Raw genomic sequence first — 22,137 nt, 5'->3', positions numbered from 1 at the left:
ATTTTCCCGTTCTGTGTTCATGAATAACACTTTATAGTTGAATGTCAGAGTGCCTGCTAATGACCCTAACAATCACAGCTTATTTCTATAGAATCCATAGAGTCATTGACAGGTTGGTTTTTTTTTGTTTTGTTTTTGTTTTTCATCTTCCACTTTTTTCCTTTGAATAAGACCTTTAATTAATGCTCATTAAGATGAACAAATAGCCTGGCCTTGAATCCTCCCAGTGTTTGGTTCACTCTCCCCTAACTTACTAAAGTTGCTACTGGAAGTCATACAGAGACATGCAGTTATTTTCTGGAGCAGTGTGTTTGTGTTTCTCATTATGCGAAAAAATATACACCTTGGTCAAAAAGGGAGGTATATTTTTGCAGAACTATTTGTTCATTGGACCTGTGTGCATTAAGACTCAACAATGTGCCATCCTATTGGCAATTACGGAATTTGAGTCTCACATCAGAGCGAATGTGGTGGTAGCCTGGTGAGACTTTCAATCCCCTTCCTTGGAAAACTGCCTTAGTAAGGAGTTCAGGGATTCCAAGAAATACAGAAAAGCCTTTGGGATTTGTAGTGCCATTAATGTGAAATCAACGTTTCCCATAAGACCGCAGAACTTTTTGTGTTCCAGGCAGTGTCCCAAGCACTAAAAGCTATTATCTCCTTAAATCGCTCAACCCTATCAGGCATATGCTCACAGGACCGTGATTGTACTATCAAGAAAAGAGAACCACCCTAGAGAGGTGTTAAGTAACCTGCCTGAAGTCACAGAACCAGAGTTTGAATGTGTCTCCCCAGGTTTCTGGAATCCCCAGGTTTCTGGAATTGTCTTCCCCAGTGCTACATTGCCTCTAGATTTAGGATAAAATACAAATGACTTACATTTTCCACTTAAAAGAAGCATTCGTTAGCATCAAACTAAAGTTGGTTCAACATATATTCCTATTAAAATAGGCTAAGTTTTTTTTTTTTTTTTTTTTTTTTTTTAATTTGCAAGTGCTTGTGAACAGGCAACAACTGGAAAATAGCTTACTTTCAATGACTGCTTTGAGCATCTAATTTTAATTCATATATTTTCTGTAGGCCACTGTTTGTAGCTTTTAGATATGATTTTCCTCCCTTAAAAGTAAACTTTGTTTTCCTTAGAAAACACAGTGACTTTGGAGAATAGTGACTGTTGTGTGTTTAAATTTCATTAGGTTAATTGTCATTTAGAAGTAAGGTTTTTTTCTAAAAATAGGAAAACATTCTCTTCATCACAGAGCCCTAAATCAATCAACATATTTCAGGAGAATTGAAATGGTGTTGAGGTAACTTTATTTTTGCTGTCGTAGTCTTTGGAGGAAATAAATGCAAATGAAAAACATCAGTTAAGATCAGACGATGGATGGATTTTCTTTCACATCCTTTCCTTTATAAATATAAGGTCAGGAACAAACAAACTTCCTAGGAACTATCGTAATATGGATTATTATAATCTATGTTTTTATAAAAATAGTGCCAAAGAATGGAACCAATTTAAATGGCTTAGAGCATGAGACTTTTAACCTGGGACTCAGCATTTGGTGGCAGCTACATGGATGAAACTCACTGAAATGACATCAGATCTGTAGAGAAGTGTCCCATTGTTTAGGGTTTCTTCAGTTATAACCTAAAAGAAGCCATATGTTTGAAGTGTGTGCTTTGTATATCTGATGTGAAAACACGGTCCCAGCAGCCCATATTATCCTGGAACTATGCAGGCTCCCGAAGCCATGCCCCCTTTTCACCTACATAATTATTAGACTACGCCTGCCAATTTTAATTCTAGAAAAATGGTCACTCTAGGTAACGTTCTTTAAAACAAACAAACAAAGGCTGCTTAATCCATGATGCTGTAGCCATTTGTTGGTTTGTTTATTTTAATCCCCAATTTACAACAAAATGTGTTTTTTTTTTTCTTATAGAGAACACACAATCCTATTAAAAGTGAACTTCTCTCGAATGAAGGCATTACAGCAGATTTAAATTCATGGATTACAATTTTAGCAATTTAATGAACATTCTCTTGGGGGACATTATTGGTTTAAAGGAATAAATCACAAACATTTCATTTCCCGCTAGCACTCGGTATTTCAAATCCATTTTCTCAACAAAATGATGTGTTTAAATAAATTGTCCTATTGACTGAATTTTGATCACATTATTGGGTATTTGGGATAGAAATGTGCAGACAGGGAGTCAGAAGTCATCACATCTATTGAAGGCTTTGCAGTCAAGAAATGAGGCCTCAGGCAAGTCACTTAGTATTAGGGGACTTAATTTCTTCTCAGTCCAAGGCAGGTGTTTAATTGCAACGTGTCCCAACTTGACTAGGGGAATTTGTTCACAGAGTCAAGCAAATTCCCATCCCCACCCTCACATTTGGATTGGGTAAGTCTGCAGAGGGGTCCACTGGGCCTCCTTGCTAACAAGCTGTGGATGGCTGTAGCCCAGGTGCCCCATGGAGGAACCACTGTGTGGTTAATACCAGAAGTCCCATCAAGTTGAAAGCTTCTCTAACCACATCTTGGACTGTGGTACTTGACACTTGTCTTTTCTTCAGTAAAGCAAAAATACCCTCAGTCATGTCATCGTTAAAATGTACATGAGTTAGAATCTTACACTTGCCTGGTTTCATGAGTTCAAAATAGGAGAAACTCAGGAAGGTTGAGTTGAGCCCCATGCTGAAAAGAAGGGAAGAAGAGGGGATGACTTGGAGCCAGGAAGGCTTGTGGGACAGAGCTTCTTAACCTGGGGTGTTCACCCTTGGTCCCTGGATGGACTTGAGGGAGTCTCTGAATGCCTGAAATCACAGGCAAAGTGAGTGTGTGTGTGTGTGCATGTGTGTGTGTGTGTATTTTTCTGGAAAGGGAGGGACCACAATTTGCATAGATTTCCCAGGGAGATGTTGATTGCAGGATGGTCGGAACCATCCTAACTAGGTGGTGATTTGGAGCATAGGCACTGGGCACAGAGACCCTGGCTTAGAGCCCATCGCTTCCATTAATTAGGTGCGCACAGGAGCTGCATTCCCCTCCAAGTGTGCTCTACCAGTGGCACATGGCTGCTGTGAGACTACTTGGGAACATAGGAAAAGTGCGCATGGTCTGGTACTCAGTAATTGCTCAATAAATACAAGCTACATCCTAACGGATATTTTATGGATGTCCTTAAACCAAGCAAAAGCAATTTTACCTGATGCATTTTGAAAGGAAGTGATGATTAACTAATCCTTCCTCCCCCTGCTAGTCACGCCTTACATCACTGTATAGTCGCTTTCTCCTCATCTGGACCTTTCGCTAAAGACTAACAAAGAAAGCTTCCTCTGATGGCTCTGGTCTCCAACTAAGGCTATAAACGGTGTGTTGTTGAGGCTGCAGGAGAAGCTAGAAGAGTCATAATGCCAGGTTCAGACCCCTTGGTCTTCTGTCTGCGATGGGTTTGCTGTGCTCTGCTGGGGAAAATAACTCATCTTTTGAACCCCTCTGGGACATTTCCGTGAGTTTCGTTGGATGGTCATGTGTGTTCACTTTATGATCTCCACATGAAAGGTGAAGTTCATAACTGCTACTGGTCTCTAAGCTTTGTCCTTTAAAGTCTGCTGACACTTGAAACCGTCTGTTAGTCTTGCCATGCTGTGATCAAAAGGATTGTGTTTAAGTATGTATACTCTAACTGCTTATTGTGATTGCTAACATTTGTATAGTTCTTTGGGGTTTACAAAGTACTTTACTTGTATTTTCCCATTTAATCTTCACTTAGGACTAAAATGTTAGTGACACTAATGGGAATGAGTGAAAACCAATTTCAGAGAGGATTACCTACACAAAATTATAAAGTAAAATGAGATTGATTTCCCATGTCATGAGGACAAATGTTTCTTTACTTTGTGATTCTTTTTCTCACATATTTAAAAGCATTTGCATTTTTCCTTTTCTGAATTTTCTGCTTTTAGTTTTTCGTTTTGTTTTAGATGTTCAGTGTAATTCACCAGTCATGGCAGTTTTCTGCTTGATTCACAGAAAAAAATAAAGAACTTTGACCTGCAGTGTCCACTTGATTAAAATTAGTTTGGATTTTTCAGATAAGGTTCCTTCTTTTTATTATTATAAACAGGCTTTATCTTAACAGAGTCGGAAGAAACATTTAAGGGAACGATTCATCTTATTTGTATTTCAACCTGAAAAAAGGAAAAGAGATATAGCGAAAATTTTTAGTCGTTTAAGTGGGAAGTGCTTTATTTGAGATAAACACAAAAGGTTTTAAGTATCGTTGATATTAGTCAAACATAGCAGCTTTTGGCTATTGTCTGAAGAGCTCTTGTCTGCTGACTTGCAGACCTGTGACCTCTAGATAAAGTTTCAAAATGCAGAAAATATTTATCTTCTTGCTACGACCTTCCATGCACAAGACATGAAGCCATGGATTTGTTTCCTAGGGAACTACTGAGTGAGGAAGATCTATAATTAAATCTGTGAGTTATATGCTACACATGGGAATTGGGTACGCACCAAGTCCTTTAGAAAAATCCCATAATATCACCATAGCCTCAACTGGTGGAATTAAACTCAATTTTTCTTCACACATTTTTAGAAAGCATCATTTAGAATCTTAATATGGGAAAGTTCTTGTGTTTCTTTCCAAAGTCGGGGTGTGGTTAGTTTGGCTTCCATTTTGCTCCGGATCCATTGTCCCTCCCTGATGGGATGGCACCTGCCATTGCTGCTCAGGTGAGTGCTTTATATGGAAGTCTTGGAAAAGTCAGTGGTAGTCTGGTCTCAGACATCAGCACATCAGAGCTGGAAGGGATCCAAGGCAGTGTTTGGCAAAAGTTTTTTGATGTTCAAAATGTGTCCTTCAAATAAAATCTGATTTAAAAATTCATTGAGTAAAGCAGACATTAGGTGAATTGGTTTTGGCTGGAAGTAAGGGAGAAAGAAACTTTTCCTCATCACCCCAACTCCAAAAGTCCAGAGCAAGAGGTCTCTAAGGCACCCCCATTTCTCAACTTGAACATCAACATCTAAGCCATGGCACTGACTACACAGGGGGAGACTGAGGCTTAAGAGATGTTGCCATTGGTCAGCCGTCTCATAGCCTCTAGAGGTTAAACACACACACACACACACACACAACTAGTAAAAAAAAAAAGAAAACAGAAAATGAATAGCTGTTTCCAAATCTGGCTTGAATATATTTCATAGTAAATTTCCCGATCTGGAGGCTCATGAGGGCCAAGATTTCTCTCCGGTGCTTTTATTTTTCACCTTTTGAAACCAATCATCAGCCTTTTACATTAACTCTAAAAAGTAAAACTCTGTCGACTCTTTTCTTTCAATGGGATTGTGCTCCCTGTATCATTTCTCAACCAAGAGAAGGACTCTATGAGAGGGAAGCAGAACCTCGGGACCACCAGTGAAGAGATATTTTACAAATACCAAGGCTTGATGTGGATGTGAGGCCAGGGGCTGGGTGCGGTGGCTCATGTCTGTAATCTCAGCACTTTAGGAGGCTGAGGTGGGTGGATCAACTGAGGTCAGGATTTCAAGACCAGCCTGACCAACATGGTAAAACCCCATCTCGTCTAAAAATACAAAAATTAGCTGGGCATGGTGGTGCACACCTGTAGTCCCAGCTACTCAGGAGGCTAAGGCAGGATAATTGTTTGAATCCAGGAGGCAGAAGTTGCAGTGAGCTGAGATGGCACCATTGCACTCCAGCCTGGGCAACAGAGCGAGACTCCAACTAAAATAAAAATAAAAAAACAAGATGTGATACCAGGGTGGGTGTTGATGAGGACAGTAATAATGCCTGATGTTTTTGTAGCAGTCCCTGCTCCACACTATATAGGCATGACCTCATTTAGTGTTTGTGATGTCTAAGCCCTGTGTGTGTGTGTGTGTGTGTGTGTGTGTGTGTCTGTAGTAATAGTAGCTTATTTTTTTCTTTTGATTTTTTAATATACACTTGTAAGTGTACATGTGTGGTGTGTGGATATATATACATTTGCCCCATCTCTCTGATCTACCCATCTGTATGTTTACAATCTTCCCCACCAATCTTTTAAGGCAGATACTACTACTATCCCTATTTTATGTATAAACAAACTGAGACACAGAATCCTGAGGGTCCTACAGCTGGTTGTGGCAGCACTGAGATTTGTATCCAAGCAGCCTGGCTTCCAAGTCTGTGCTCTTCGCTGGTCTACATTCATACCCCCCCTTTTTTTTTTTTCTTTTTGGAGTATAAGCTATAGGGCTTTGAACAAAATTTCTGATGTGGAAAGGAAACAAAAATAATAACTCAAAAGTTTTTTGCTCTGAGGATAAAAGGAGCAAATGTAAAGCACCTAACCTATTGCACCTTGTAATTTCTCGCACCTAATAATTTCTCAATAAGTTTCTGTGTTGCGGTAAAAATTGTCAACCAGGTACACAAACAGATCTTTTAAAAAATTGAGATGAATTAAAGTGAAATACTTCAAAAGCAGTTTGTCACATTTGATGCTAAACACTATATTTTCTCTGAGAGTTTTAAATTGTGCAGGTAATTTCTCGCCACAGTAAGTTATGATTTTTCATCCTGAAACAGGATCACGCCATCTAAGGAATTTTCCTCGGTGCAGCGCCCTCCCGCCCATGCCCCTGGAAATGTTTCATCTATTTCTACTACTTACCTGTTGGTCCAGTTCATTCCTGGAAATGTTCTGCAGGTTATCATGAGAACAGGAGTGATCCATGAAATAAACAGGCGCTATTGTTTGGATTAATTACCAGGAACAGAATCATAAGCGGTGACAACTCACAACAGCTGATTCCCCATTCTCCTGTCCCTGTGGATAGATTTATGCATTTGAAACATTTTTCACTGATTGCCTGCCCATCTCCTGTTCACATACTCCCCAAGAACCTCTACATCTTATCCATGGAATATGTCCGAAAACCAATCATCATCCCCTTTTTGTTCGTGTATTGTCTAATGGAAGAAAAGAAATTATACCTTAGAGCAGATATTTTCCTGATAAATAGCATTTAGTCATTAAATTAGCTCTTTTAAGATTGTATTATTTTTAAAGGCATCTTACTTTTTATTTTTTACTTTTTTTTGAGACACAGTCTCACTATGTCACCAGGCTAGAGTGCAGTGACGTGATCTCAGCTCACTGCAATCTCCGCCTCCTGGGTTCAAGCAGTTCTCCCGCCTCAGCTTCCTGAGTAGCTGGGACTACAGGCACGCACCACCATGCCTGGCTAATTTTTGTAGTTTTAGTAGAGATGGTGTTTCACCATGTTGGCCAGATCGGTCTCAATCTCTTGACCTGTGATCTGCCTGCCTCAGCCTCCCAAAGTGCTGGGATTACAGACCTGAGCCACCACACCCAGCCTAAAGGCATCTTAGTCATTTAACTTTTCAGGACAGCCTTATTTATCAGCCTCTGGTGCTTGATGTTTGCTTGTGTTGCTTTTTGTTGTCATAGTATTTTTGTGGTTGTCATTTTTTCCTTCTTTCTTTTTGTTGTTATTTGCTTTATGTCTGTATTTGTTGTATTTTTTGTTTATTCCACCCCATCTCTGCCTGAGACTGTGGTATATCATCAAGGTTGAGAACCACTGGGTTAAGGAGTTACAAAAAGTTAAATTTCTTAGTGCTAATGTTGAATCGTTGTATCGGATGAGCTCACTGTAACTCAGGAAAATGAAAAGCTTGACTTGAAAGAATGAGACAAGTCAAGCTCTCATGAGACAAGTCAACTCCTTTTCCTATGGAGGAAGAGTTTTGATGGGGAGAAGGAGCTGAAGAAGTGGTGCCCCCATTGAAGCAGGCAGTTGGTGATCCCCTGTGAAGGTGCTGAAGGGCAGATGGGGAGACAAGATATTTTAATGAAAATTGTAACCTATTTTATAAATAAAGTTTATTTTTTATTATTGTAATTATTATTTTTTTGAGATGGAGTCTCACTCTGTCACCCAGGCTGGAGTGCCATGGTGTGATCTCAGCTCACTGCAACTTCCGCCTCCCGGGTTCAAGTGATCCCCCCAACTCAGCCTCCTGACTAGCTGAGATTACAGGTACCCGCCTCCACACCCAACTAATTTTAGTGTTTTCAGTACAGATGGGGTTTCACCATGTTGGCCAGGCTGGTCTTGAACTCCTGGCCTCAAGTGATCCACCCACCTCGGCCTCCCAGAGTCTCGAATTACAGGCGTGAACCACCACGCCTGGCCCCAAACAAAATTTAATTTAATCCTTATAACAATCACTTAAAGGAAGAAGGATATTTGCATTATTAGAGCACCTTCATGAACCTGATATTTTTATGTTGCTCTTTGAATCCCCTCAAATGCCAGCTATTTAGGTTTCATCTTTGCCTTCATCAGTGATAAAACCATAACTTGAGGCAAAGGTGACTATCCAGAACCAGGGTTTCTGATTTTACTGCCTTGTTCTACTGCTTGGATACAGCCTGGCCTGAAGCCTCAGGGCCTTTAGGATGTAGACTGGCAGGGGAAATCCCGGGCAGGGGTGTTTTTTGATGAGAGAAGCTGTTTGCAACCTGCAGCTCTGGAGTGACTCGGAGAGAGAAATGACTAATTTCTCCATTCAGCAAAAATGCACGGAGCTCCAGCTACATGATGAGGACTACTGTAGATTCTGTGGACACAGCAGTGAACAGAACAGACCAAGCCCTGTCCTAGAGTCCACCTGCTAGTAAGGGAACCTGACAAATCAAAAGTTAATAAAATATATGGTGTGTCAGTTGCTATGATAGATCCTGATAGGGGCTGTGGAGGTCAATGGCTAGAGATGAGAGTAGGTTGCAGTTTTCAATAGGGAGGCCCTCAGTGAGAACTGATGAAATGGGATGAGTGCAGGGATGCATCTGTCTGGGGGCTGAGCATCCTAGACAAAATGAACTATGAGTGCAAAAGCTGGGGGCAGTAGTGTGTCCAGAATATTCTAGAAACCGTAGGAAGGCTGGTGTGGCTGAAGCAGAGGGAGCAAGGGAATGTTAGATAGGAGAAAAGTTGTGACCAGATCTCAGAAGGTCTTGGAGCCCACCATAACGCCTTTGGCCTTTATTCTAATTGAGTGGCAAAGCCACTGGAGGGCTTTGGTGAAGACAGATGTGATCTGGCTTATGTCTTTATTGAATGGCTCTGGCTGATGGATGGAGAATAGATTAGCGTGTGGATGGGGCAAGGGTAGGAACAGCTGCAATCACTCAGGCTCTAGAAGCAGTGGGGGATTGGCCCAGAGCAATGGTGGTGGAAGGGGAGAGGCGTGGTTATGGCCATATTCTGGATATAATTTGAAAAGACTGGTGGGGGCGGGGGAAGTGAGGATTTTAGCTCTGTTTTATTGAGTGTGGCTGACTACAAACCAGGCTCTGCGCCTCTCCGAACTGTCATGCATTCTTTTTGAGTTCTCTTGGTGGTTTTGTAAAGAAGCCAGCATCGCTCCCCATCTCCCAGAGGGGGAAACTGAAGCTCAGAGACATTCAGGAATTTCCTTAAAGCCCCGTGCCAGGCTTTGGGCATGGTCCTGACTCCCAAACCTGTCCTTTTTATACTGTAACAGGCTGCCTCCCCTCCAAAGTCTGCAGGAAATTTAAGACTCTTGGAATTTCTTATTGTATCAGCATGAATATTATTAAGTTTCCCATAAACTCAAATTTTGTCTATTTAAAAAGACTATGAATCTTTCTTTTTAGAAATTGAGGTGGTTAGGATTAATGACCAACCATAAAATTTTATAAGCAATTATTACGGTTTACTGTACCTTCTTCAGCTGCTTGTCGCCTTGCCTTCTTTTCTTTCTCCTGTAGTCGGGGCAGGTTTTCACATCGCTGACCAAGATATTGGGCTGGGAAGAGGCACGCTTGGAGTGAGACCCTTCAGGAAGCCTCTGTTTTTAACTTTAGCTGTGACACTGGGATCTCAATCATGGAAGTACGTTGACATCTACTCATCCTGCATTAGCAATATGGGCATGGTGCATTTTCTGTGTTTATTAGCTATGTTTAATAGAATCTTTAGAAAGGAACTCAATCCCCTGTTTCAACAAAGTACATTAATTTTTTGCTTTGTGGTAGATAATGCAAAAGCAGTCACTTTTTTCTGTGTGTGGCTCTCATCCTAATTTAGGGCCCCTTTCTACCTACAACTCTGTAGATTCCTGCCTTCTGTGTTTTTCCATCATCCCAGACCCTCAGCTACAAGCTCAGGCCTCCAGCCCCTTGTGCACAACTGCTCCTTTTGATCAGGATTGCTTTGCCCCCAGTCTCCCTGGGACTTGCTGCAGGTTTATTTCAAAGTTGTAAATCCTCTGCAGACGACCTCCTCATGCTATTCTCAACCTCTGGTTCTTTCTTTTTCTGATCGCCCCCAATATTAACAAAGTGAGGCAAAAATAACTACAGTCGTTGGAAAGTGGCACTGTGTTAGTCAGAACACAGAGGTTGTATGCGACAGATACACATTCAATGGCTAAGGCTAAAGGGTATTCAGTGACTCCCATAGTCAGGAAATCCAAAGGTACATCTGGCTTTAGAACAGCTGGATCCAGGCCTCACACAGTTGCACTTTGTACTCTCCCTTTGCATGGTGGCCTGATCTTCTCCTGCCACAGACACTTGGTCAAAGAAGCTGGTCACAAGCTGCATCCTTCTAGTGCTGTGAATATTAAAGGCAAGAGGAATCTTCCCTCTGAGCTTGATGTGGTTTGGCTGTGTCCCCACCGAATTCTAACCTTGAATTGTAGTTCCCATAATCCCCACACATCATGGGAGGGACCCAGTGGAAGGTAATTGAATCATGGAGGCGGATGTTCCCATACTGTTCTCATGATAGTGAATTAAGTCTCATGAGATCTGATGGTTTTACAAGTGAGATTTCCCCTGCACAAGCTCTCTTGCCTGCCCCCATGTAAGACGTGACTTTGCTCCTCATTCACCTTCTGGCATGATTGTGAGGACTCCCTGGCCATGTGGAACTGTGAGTCAGTTAAACCTCTTTCCTTTATAAATCACTCAGTCTTGGGTATATATTTATTAGCAGCGTGAGAAAAAAGGACTAATACACAGATCTAACAAGAATACCCCAAGGAGAATACGGTTTGATACAACATTTGGCAAGTGCCCATTGCTGAAGCCATCTCTGAGGCCAAATAAATGGGTTCAGCATAGCTAGAAGTACATCTCATTATGGGTAGAAGAAGGGGAATGTCATGACACATGATTGTGGCACAGCTGAGTGTCATGGGCCAAGTGGGAGGGTTAATGTAAGAAGGCGTTGGACAGCCTGCTTGGTAAAAAATCTATAGCTGCGATCCTTCACCATAGTTCTACCAAAGTCAAATTGCATTTGTAGCACTAGAGTTTCACTTAAAGGGAATGCAGCACTGGGGACAGACCCTAGCGTTTTTTCCAATTGTTGTTTATTTTCAATTGCCACTATGTCTTGAGCACCTGCCCTACGCCCCCACGCTGTTCTAGGTACATATGATGGCAAAATGATGAATATCACGTTGACTCTGCACTCAAAGATGCTGTTCATTAGGAGGGGGTCTTCCTAAATTATAGAGACTGATCAATTTACATGCCACCCTTTGTTGCTAACTAAGACAAAGGAGAAATAGCCCCAAGTGTTAGTACTCTGTCTCTTGAATTGAGTTATTTTTCCAAGGCAGTAAAATGTGAAGATTGCAATTAGTTAACCATTATGAAGACAAATCTTCAAATATTTCTCTCACTGTGGTGACATTTAAAATGCTTCCTGCTCAACCAAACAGCCAATTGATTTCTTTCGCATCTTCTTATAATGGCTAATTGCTAAGTAATTGATTGAATCCCCTTTTGTTACTATGTAATTACTAAGCTGGCGGAAACAACTCTCCTGACTATTTCTCAGTCTGCTCGTTTTGGTCACCTATAGGGCAGGTTTGGGGTAGGAATGCTCTTATTTGGTTAAACTTTTTGCAAATAATCAAACTGCTTTATATAGTGATTCCGAGCAAAGGTTCAACTGGCAGAAAGGCTTAGATATTACTTGGATGGTTTCTTAATCTAAACCCTGGTAAAGTTTTTGTTGTTGTTATTGTTGTGTTGTCTACAATATGGAACGAATAAGAACCCGCCTCCTGAAATTTTGGGAAGGGTCATACGAGATAATACATCTTCAGTGTTTAGTACCACTGGGAAAGAATAAGCCTGTAATAAATCACAAGTGTTAATACTTTGTCTAGGCCACCTCTACTGCATACTTATGGGAACTTGGTCAATATTGTTAACCTTTGTGCCTCAGTTTCCCAGTCTGTAAAGGGAGGATAATAGAGCCACTCATGATCAAATAAATTAGAGTTTATTTGATGATTGTATTAGTCAGGGTTCTTTAGAGGGACTGAACTAATAGGAGATATATATGTGTGTGTGTGTGTGTGTGTGTGTGTGTGTGTGTGTGTGTGTATATATATATATGAAGCAGAGTTTATTAAATAGTATTACCTCACACGATCACAAGGTCCCACAGTAGGCCATCTGCAAGCTGAAGAGCACAAGGGTCAGTCCGAGTTCCAAAGCTGAAGAACTTGGAGTTTCATGTTTGAGGGCAAGAAGCATCCAGCATGGGAGAAAGATGTTGGCTGGGAGGCTTAAGCTGTTCTAGGCTTTCCACGTTTTTCTGCCTGCTTTATATTCTAGCCGTGCTGACAGCTGATCATGTGATGCCCACCCAGATTAAAGGTGGGTCTGCCTTTCCCAGCCCACTGACACAAATGTTCATTTCTTTTGGCATGACCCTCACAGACACACCCAGGATCAATGCTTTGCATCCTTCAATCCAATCAAGTTGAGGCTCAGTAATAACCACCACAATGATAAAAGGAGAGAGCAAAAGCATGTAGAATTGATGTGATGGTCAAAGTGGATAGTTAAGGCACCTGAAAGACCAAGCCCACTGGCAATCTGTATGGATACTCGGTCACTATTTTGTTATTTGTACCACCCTGGCACAGTTCCTGCCTCCTAGTACACACTCGAGCCTCAAGCAAGAGCCATTCCTTGCCTCCATTCCTCCCGGAGACTCCCCTTCACATGCTGAAGCCTTGGAAATTATTGTGAATGCAGTAACAGGTGGCCACTTCTGTAAATACTGTACTTGACCTTCATGCCCACAATATTCAACAGACACTCCGTAGTGTCTGTTGTGTGTCAGGGACTGTGCTGTGGATTCACTTCTGCGGAGAGCAGAGGGTAGATGGAAAATAAAGGGTCTTCTCCTGCCTTGAGCTGTTCAGAGTTGTGGCCTTTGGAAGACTTGCTCAGAATGATCCAGTGGTTTTTTTGACACTTCTGGATATGATCACTAGCTGAAGTCTTGCATATGGTGCATTTTATGATTCCCAGCTCTCCCTCCACATGTTCTGAGAACAGTAATTTCCCCAGAGCTGTATCCAAAGAAGAAATGTAAATCCAGAGGCTATAAACTAATAGGATCTGAGTTTCCATGGTAGATGATATGAAAGTAGATTTGGCTTCTCTGTGTTGCTGACTTTAACAGGGAGCTTAAAATGTGAGATGGAGCAGGTGTTTGTGTGCTGTGTTGCCAAGTCCTTCCCACGGCTGTGAATTCCGGGAGGTTGAGGGACTATACGGACACTTTCTCTTGTGGTGACCTGATGCATGTACCAGGGCACTGTTGCCCCACAAGTGTCCCCTCAGTGTGGGTGGAATGGACATCGCATTCGACTTGGGGGGAAAAGTACATCTAAAAGATGAAGTTCTGATTTTCTTTGCGGAGTTTAGATGGTGCATGTGTCTTTATCCCAGAAACCACAGAAACAATTTATCTTAAAGAGAAAGAGAGGAACTATATACTTGGGCTTTGTAATTGGAGATTTTGGCAAAGATGGAGGCTACCCATCATGGGTGATGGTAGAATCTGGTGTCAGATGGCACACTCTGAGTTGTCTGACTCACCTGGAGAGTACAAGGGTATCTGCACCTACAGGCATTGCTGAGAATGACAGAATCATCAACATCCGGGGAAATACAAAAAAGGGATCAGGGTATCAGCCATGACAGCTTTGTGGCTTCCAGATACTGAGCCATCCTAGATGCTAGCTCTTTATCTGCATGATCTCACACATATTTTGAAAGCAAACCTCCAGGTGGATTTTATTCCTATTTTACAGTGGAGGGAGCTGAGGGCCAGAGAGATTGAGTAATGTGTTCTCTGACACACAGATTAAAAAGTGGTTGAGGAAGAACTTGAACCACAAGCCCTGCCTGCCAGTTGCAAGCTCCAAACCCTACCTCCTGGGGACAAGACACACATTATATTTCTCTTCTCTTCATGGGGGTTACGGACTCTGTTATCTCAGAGCAGAACCTAGGTTCTCTATAGGGTGGAGAAGTATGAGGGCTCCTTTCTCCGCAGTGGAAGCCCATGGGGTCCCCCTGAGACCTTTTCCCACAATCTCTGAATTCCATTCATTTGTGCAAGAGTGAAGCTCAAAAGCAGAGAGCTTGAGAGCTCCTATCTTCATCACACTGTTGACTTATTGTTACATCTGCTCTTCTCACTTAAATCACTGGTTCCTTTTCTTTCTTCCTCTGCATCTTCACCAAGGAGTGGTAGAAAAAGAATTCAAGCAGGCATAGACAAACCTAGATTTGATTAACGGCTCTTAAAAAATTCATTCCACCTATTTAGTGTTCTGCTTCCTTCTCTGTGAGTAAGGCTAACAATGCCTGTTTAGATTATGAAAATTAATATAAAAATAGAGTAGAAGTCTCTAGTAAGTCGCCTGTCCCAAAGAAGACACTTAAGTAATGTCAAGTCTCCCTAAACGTTGCCCTCATCCCCACAATATGAGGAGGGAAGAGTCCAATGTTTTCATTAGAAAAGCTGCCACCCACACACAGGATGCTTTTCTCTACATCTGAGTGTTTATAGTTTCAGTGATTCTGTGCCTTACAATTCTCAAGGACAGCTCATTCCAACCTTTGAGAATATGAAGAATGGTTTTTCTAAATGATACAATAGTGTGACCCACAGGTGGCCTTGGGCTTTCCTTTCTTCTGGCTGCAGCCTTTGCTGGGTACACATAGGGACATGCACCCTGACAGTCCACCGGGGTCCCCTGTGGCCTGGGTCCTCAGAATGAGAACCTCAGCTTTTAGGACTCACAATGCAAGGATGATCACGCTTGCTGTTAGCAGCACAGATCCAGCATAATTTTAAAAGCAAAATGACTGACTACATAGAAAGAAAAACCACATTGTTTTCCTGTCTCGCCATGGAACGCTGCTTCCATTAGAGAAAAAGGAGAAAACCCGATTAGAAAGGATAGAAACATAAATGGAACTGTGTCAGGTCTTCCAAGCTGTCATTGATTATTCTACCTGGCAGATATTTCTCACCTCCCATTCAGGGCCATCTCCTGTAACAGCCATTTCTATTGCCAAAACAATAAGGGATAAATTAGGCTGGTCAATTTGTCCCTTTCCCTTTCTTGGGTAAAAAGAAAATGACTTAACTAAATCTTTTTTCTTTAGGATGAAAAGAGATTTTAAAAAACATTCTAGTAGCAAATAACTGTCCTAAAGTAGGTAAAATAGGAATCGATTTTACTTACCTGACTTCCTCGTTGGATAGTTGGGAGGATTACCTGAGATGGGTCTGTGGCAACATTTTGTGATGTCCAGGCCTGGGCGGCTATTACGGTCATCATCATTTTAGGAGGCAGCGTGGCTACGTTATGCTTCATTCCTACAATCTCCTTTTTCTTCGCTGATGTGCATTCTCTTACTTTGACATACAAACCCATAAACACCATGAAATTTTAAAGCTAATGGTAATATTTTTCATATAGGTAAAAAAGGTATGAGAATATTCCAATAGAAATAACCGTAAAATATGCTTTCTCTTTGAGTAACCCCTTTCCTGGGTGTCTATCCGAAGGAATCACGTAAAATGTGGAGAATTAGTTTTTTCAAAAGAAGATGTTCTTTGTAGCTTTATTTACATCATTCACAATATTTATAATTAAAACAGTTAAGCGTCCATTATGATGGAAGTGGTTGTTAAATGAGGGTATGTCTGTCTTAAATATTGCATAGCTATACAAAAGGAGCTGGTAATGATAGAAGAAAATGCTCATGATATAACATGTGTATTATAGTCCGTTCTTGCACTGCTATGAAGAAATACCTGAGATGAGGTAATTTATAAAGTAAAGAGGTTTAATTGACTGATGGTTCCACAAGCTGCCCAAGAAGCAGAGCAAGCAACTTCTGCTTCTGGGGTGGCCTCGGGAAGCTAGCTTCCAAGCATGGCATAAGGCAAAGTGGGAGCAGGTGTCTTCCAGGGCAGGAGCAGGACCAAGAGAGAGATGGGGGAGGTGCTATACACTTTTAAACAACCAGATCTCCTGAGAACTCTATCACGAGAATAGCACTAGGGGGATGGTGCTAACCCACTCATGAGGAAACTCCTCGCCATGATTCCATCACCTCCCACCAAGCCCCTCCTCCAACATTGGGGATTACAATTAGACGTGAGATTTGGGCAGGCACACAGATCCAACCCATAGCAATATGTAAAGAATCACCCTAGCGACAGTCATCAAGACAGCATGATACAGCAGGGGAGAGATACATGGATCAGTGGAACGGAATAGACAACCCAGAGATACAGCCACACAAGTGTGCCCAACTGCTTCTTAATAAAGTGGAGAAAGGAAGTCAGTGGAGGAAGGATAGATCCTTCAGCAAATGATACTGGAGCAACTGGACATCTTAAGGCAAAAAATGAACCTCAACCTAAACCTCACTCTTCATAAAAATTTAGCTCAAAGTGGTCCAGGTGCAGTAGCTCACACCTGTAATCCCAGCACTTTGGGCTGATCACCTGAGATCACAAGTTCACGATCAGCCTGGCCAACATGGTGAAACCCCGTCTCTACTAAAAATACAAAAATTAGCCAGCCTTGGTATTGGGCACCTGTAATCCCAGCTACTTGGGAGGCTGAAGCAGGAAAATCACTTGAACCCTGGGAGGCGGAGGTTGCAGTGAGCCTAGATCACACCATTGTACTCCAGCCTGGGCAACAGAGTGAGACTCCATCTCAAAAAAAAAAAAAAAAATTGCAAAAAATCCCAAAACAAAACCAAAAACAAAAAACGCTAACCCAAAGTGGATCACAGATATAAATGTAAAAAATTATGAAACTAAGAAAAAAGTAGGAAAAAATCTTAGGGATCTAAGGCTAGGCAGAGTTATTATACTTGACACAAGCAGGTGTGAACCCTAAAATGAAATTTTGATAAATTAGACTTTATCAAAATTTGAAACTTTTGCTATGTGAAAAATCCTGTTAAGAGAATGAAAAGACAAGCTACAGACTAGGAGAAAATACTTAGAAACCACATATCTGAAAAAGGATTAGTATCTAGGATATAGAAAGAACTCTTTAAACTCAACAGCAGAAAACCCCAATCAACCAAATTAGGAAATTGGCAAAAGATATAAACAGACATTTCAACAAAGGGGATATGAAGATACCAGATAAGCACGTGAACAGATGTTCCAACTCTTTAGCCATGAGGGAAATGCAAATTAAAACCACAACAGACTACTGGTACACACCTATTGGAATCATTAATTTATTTTTAAAAAGGAGTAACATCAAATGCTTGCAAAGATGTGGAGAAACAATCACTCAGACATTGCTGGTAGAAATGTAAAGTGATACAGCCAGTCAGGAAACGAGTGTAGCAGTTTGGTATAAAACTAGACACGCACTTACCATGGAACCCAGCAGTTGCACTCCTAGGCATTTATCCCAGAAATAAAAACTTATGTTCACACAAAACCTGTACACAAATGTTCATAGCAGCTTGATTCATATTTGCCAGAAACTGAAAACAACCCAGATGTCCTTCAACATGTGAATGGTTAAACAAACTGTGGTTTATTCATATCATGAAATATGGCTCAGCAATAAAATGAATGAATTATTGATACACATGGCAACTTGGAAGAATCTCCAGGGAATTACGCTGAATGAAAATGCTAATCCCAGAGGTTCCATACTATATGATTCCATTTATATGATATTTTCTTTAAAATTTTTATGTTTATTTTTAATGTTTGTGGGTGTATTATATATACATATATATATATATGTATGGGGTACATTAGATTCAGACATCCATTGTGTAATAATCACATCATGGAAAGCGGTGTATCTGTCCCCTTCAGCATTTATCCTTTGTGGTGCAAATAATGCAATTATACTATTTTAGTTATTTTAAATGTACAATTAAATTATTATTCACTATAATCACCCTGTTCACCCTGTTATGCTATCAAATACTAGGTTTGATTCATTCTTTCTAATTTTTTGTATCCATTAAACACCCCTTTGTCTCCCTTCCCCGCCCCCAACTAAATGACAAAATGATGCAAATGGAGAACAGATCAGAGGCTGCCAGAATGTGTATCTGTGAGGGAAGAGGCAGACCCTGCAAGAGAGAAGATGTGGTTGTGAAATGACAACATGAAGCATCCCAGTGGGGAAGGAATGGCCTTGTAGCTCAATGGTGGTGATGGATATGCAAGCTAATGCATAGATAAAACTGCAAACAACTAAACACACACACACAAACTTACACGTTCACACACTCATGCTCACACACTCTCACACACACATTCACACACACACACAGAAGAGTATAAGTAAAATGGCAAATCTGAATAAGATCTGTAGATTGCGTAAATGTCAATATTTTAATTGTGACATTGTACCACAGTTTAACATTAGGGAAACTGGGTAAAAGAGTATTTTTTGCAAATGCATGTGAATCTATAATTATTGAAAAATGTATAAAAATCAATTAAAATATATTTATGCAGTTGCATGCATTTAAAAGACTAGAAAGTATTTATCAACATATTAGAATAGTTGTTAACTATCCAGTGGGACATTGAGCATCTTGTTTTTCTACCTTTTACTTTACTTTCTTTGCCAGGATTTTCCTAGTGAGCATGTGTTAGTTTTGTAAAGAGGAAAAAAAGCAAACCTGATTAAAAAAAAAAGTCCCATTGCCAAGTACAACAATTTACCGTACTCTTTTTAGTATATTCTGAAATAGTCTCCTCATTATTTCTTCCTCTTTTGTACTCCAAATGTAACAGTAAATCACACACATGTACCCCCACACACAAACACACAATCATGACCAGCTCAAGAATAAATATGTAGGGACTAAGCATCCAAAGCTCAACACCAACAATTTGCAGCTGAAGACAGAATGAACTTTTGTCAGTGGATGGACCAACTGGGAAGACTGTAAAGTTGGATGTCTCGTTGTGCTTTCTATTTATTATTCAGATCTCAAGTCCGTTGTACAGACAGAAGGTGCATCTTGATGGATAGTTCAAAAGGATAAAGACTTAGACAAAGAAAATAATGAGAAAGGGACTATTTGGCAACATATTTCATCCTCTCCATCCCACTCTGTGGCTTCTTTCCTTTGATGAACATATAATTTCAGGAACCCAGAGTACAGGACTGGTAGAAATGGAATAAATATATAGTCTGTTGTATGGGAACAGGCTCAGAAACCTATAAAAGATTCAACTCTTGCTTTCCCTTAGGAGAGGTATCCAACCAGTATTAATATTTTAGAAATACTAGAAGGTAGAAGAGGAGCCATTATTCATCACTAGCAACTCTGTGGTACTAAAATTAAATAATGGGTTTTTTTTAAAGACAGAATTGTGAAAGTTGTGAAACTATAAAAAATATTCCTCTCTTGAGGATGTTGCATTTTTTGCTTTTATCTTTTCTTCTTCTCTTGAGAACATTTTGATTTACTACCGTGATAAGCTTATAACAACCAGGGAACTTGGGAGAAAGGATGAGGCAGGCTGGAAGGAGGAGGGTTATGGCAGCTTACAAATGAGCCTGGGTACATTTGCCTGGCTTCAAGTCAGAAGGTGCTGGAACTGGGCTTGGGTTCACTTCCCTTGTGTGGCACGCATATCTCATGCATGGGCCAGGGACGTGCCTTGTGACAGTTAGCACCCACGGTGCCATGTGGGCTTGGGATCTGAACATGCTTGTCTGCTCAGCAGGAACTTTTCAGAAAAGGTCTAGTCATCCTCTTCCTGAAGCCTGGAAACAATCAGCCCTGCTCCTTGAGGAGATGTCTAAGCTGTTAGGAATTTGATATCCAGGAGTTGAAATCTGACCAGCATCTGGAGTTTTGGATTGACCTGGATGATTTCAGAGTGTTCTGGACCTGTTCCTGCCCCTGAACTAGCTGTGTAACCCATTGGACAAATCACTTCACCTTTCCGGGTCTCCTTAACTACATTTGTGAAACAAAAAAAGGAATAGTAACCAACAGGTAAAATGCACACGTAGCTTTAGCACAGTACCTGGCATGCATAAGGCCTCAGTGAATGCAGTTATTACCTAGGAGGCCACTTGAAAAATATTTCAAACCCTCTTAATGATAACATTTTTCTCCATGACTGTTATATGTTGTTGTGTTTAAATGCGCACTCATGAGTGTCGTTAACATTCATTGAGCGCCTACTATGTGCCTGCCATGGTACAATGTGCTTCAGGGATGAAGTTCCATTCTGTCCTCCCGAGAACCTCAGGAATTCAGGTCTATTATTCCCAATCAACAGAAGGGAGAACTGTGACTTAGAGGGCTGAAAAGATTTGCCCAAGGTTAAAACCAAGGGCACATTAGAGCCAGCATACAAACTGACCCAGAAATCATTTTCTCAACCACTGCACCGCAGAGGCAGGAATGGTGGCTATTGCTCAGGACCTAGAGAAATGGAGGCACAGGGAATGAAGAGGAATCCTTGCTCCACCCATGGGGAGACAGTGGCTGGGCCAGATTTAAGCAGAGATCCCTGGACAGTGCCTCATTCCTTACCTGATTCACACAGTGCTGATCCGCTCGTTCAGGGCTGCCCCAAGCTTCAGACTCAAGAGTCAGAAGGGACCTCAGAGTCTATCTCGTGTTGATGGTCTTTGCAGTGCCTTAACTGGATGAGGGTGTGAGCCTGGGCGCTGGGTGGCAGCCAGATGAGCTTAGCACTGTCAGCCAAGTTTTCAACCCCAGGAAGCCTGCCTTCTTTTGAGCTGAAATCTGTCCATTCCGTAACTTGCATCAACTGGTTTTTCTGAAAGTTAAGACTAAACCAATATCCTTTTCTGCTCGTCTTTAGGTGATACCCAAAGCTGTACCTCCTGTTCCATGTCTCTAAGCTTTCAACCACTTACTGGGTTGGGCTGTGCTCATCTTACATAGAACAGACCTCCCTGATTTTCTCTCAAATGTTTTCCTCCTTAGTTCCCTGTCTACACATAGCCTCTACCCATCCCTGTATCCCTGTGGGTTAGAATTCACCACACAACATGATCTCATAGGAGTCATCACCTACAAGGCAGGTATGGGGCAGTTGTGTTTACCCAGGGTTGTTTTGGGGGATATTAGTGACCGAAACTTGAGAGAAACCTAAAACTTATATATACCATCCACCAAAGACTTGCATGTACTGTGCATTTTCTGAAAAACTTTACCAAAGCATTTATTGACTCACAGCTACTATGATCTTCTCTTGTTGAACTTCCCTCAGGGAAAACAACAACAACATATTTTAGGTAGCCAGAGCTTCAGAGGAAGAAAGATATTCATCCAAGTTGATCTCATTGCATCCATGAGCCTGCTAATTTTCGGGGAGCAAGATTCTCTAGTCTTAAAAATGAGTGTGTGTGTGTATGTGTGTGTGTGTGTTATTGGGATCATTTAATTAGGAGAATCACTCAGAATGACTCTGTTGGAGGATACCAGAATATCTCTTGGAACTCAAGCCCAAGAAGCAGAGCTGGTCCTTACCAGAAGTTGGCAAGCCGTTTGGAAACCAGGGTAGCTGTGCCTGTTCATTGATTTATGCATTCATTTTCTTTTTTTCCTGACCATATGGTCTCTCGTTTCAGCTTGTCTTAGCATAGCTTCTTTATTTATTAAAAAATATTTGAGTTTCTACTATGGACCATGCACTGCTCACAGCAGTGAACGAAATGAAA

At 41.2% G+C, this 22,137-nt stretch overlaps 1 protein-coding gene across 2 annotated transcripts in view; it reads left to right on the top strand.

Annotated features, from left to right (window-relative positions):
• Window positions 1-22,137, top strand: part of CDH13 (cadherin 13) — a 1,178,985-nt gene that overhangs the window by 557,893 nt on the left and 598,955 nt on the right. Inside the window, exon 5 of one of the 2 annotated variants that reach the window (XM_010355651.2) lies at window positions 1,944-2,168. The exons of the other annotated variant lie outside the window; for it this stretch is intronic. Coding sequence (XP_010353953.1) covers window positions 1,944-2,033 — 90 coding nt within the window. The 3' untranslated portion in view covers window positions 2,034-2,168. Of the gene's footprint in view, window positions 1-1,943; window positions 2,169-22,137 lie in introns of those variants that run through there. 2 annotated transcript variants of the gene reach the window in all.

Source organism: Rhinopithecus roxellana, chromosome 20 (genome assembly GCF_007565055.1).
Source record: "Rhinopithecus roxellana isolate Shanxi Qingling chromosome 20, ASM756505v1, whole genome shotgun sequence".
In the NCBI taxonomy this organism is placed as follows: domain Eukaryota; kingdom Metazoa; phylum Chordata; class Mammalia; order Primates; family Cercopithecidae; genus Rhinopithecus; species Rhinopithecus roxellana.
This window is presented reverse-complemented; position numbering and strand designations above follow the sequence as displayed.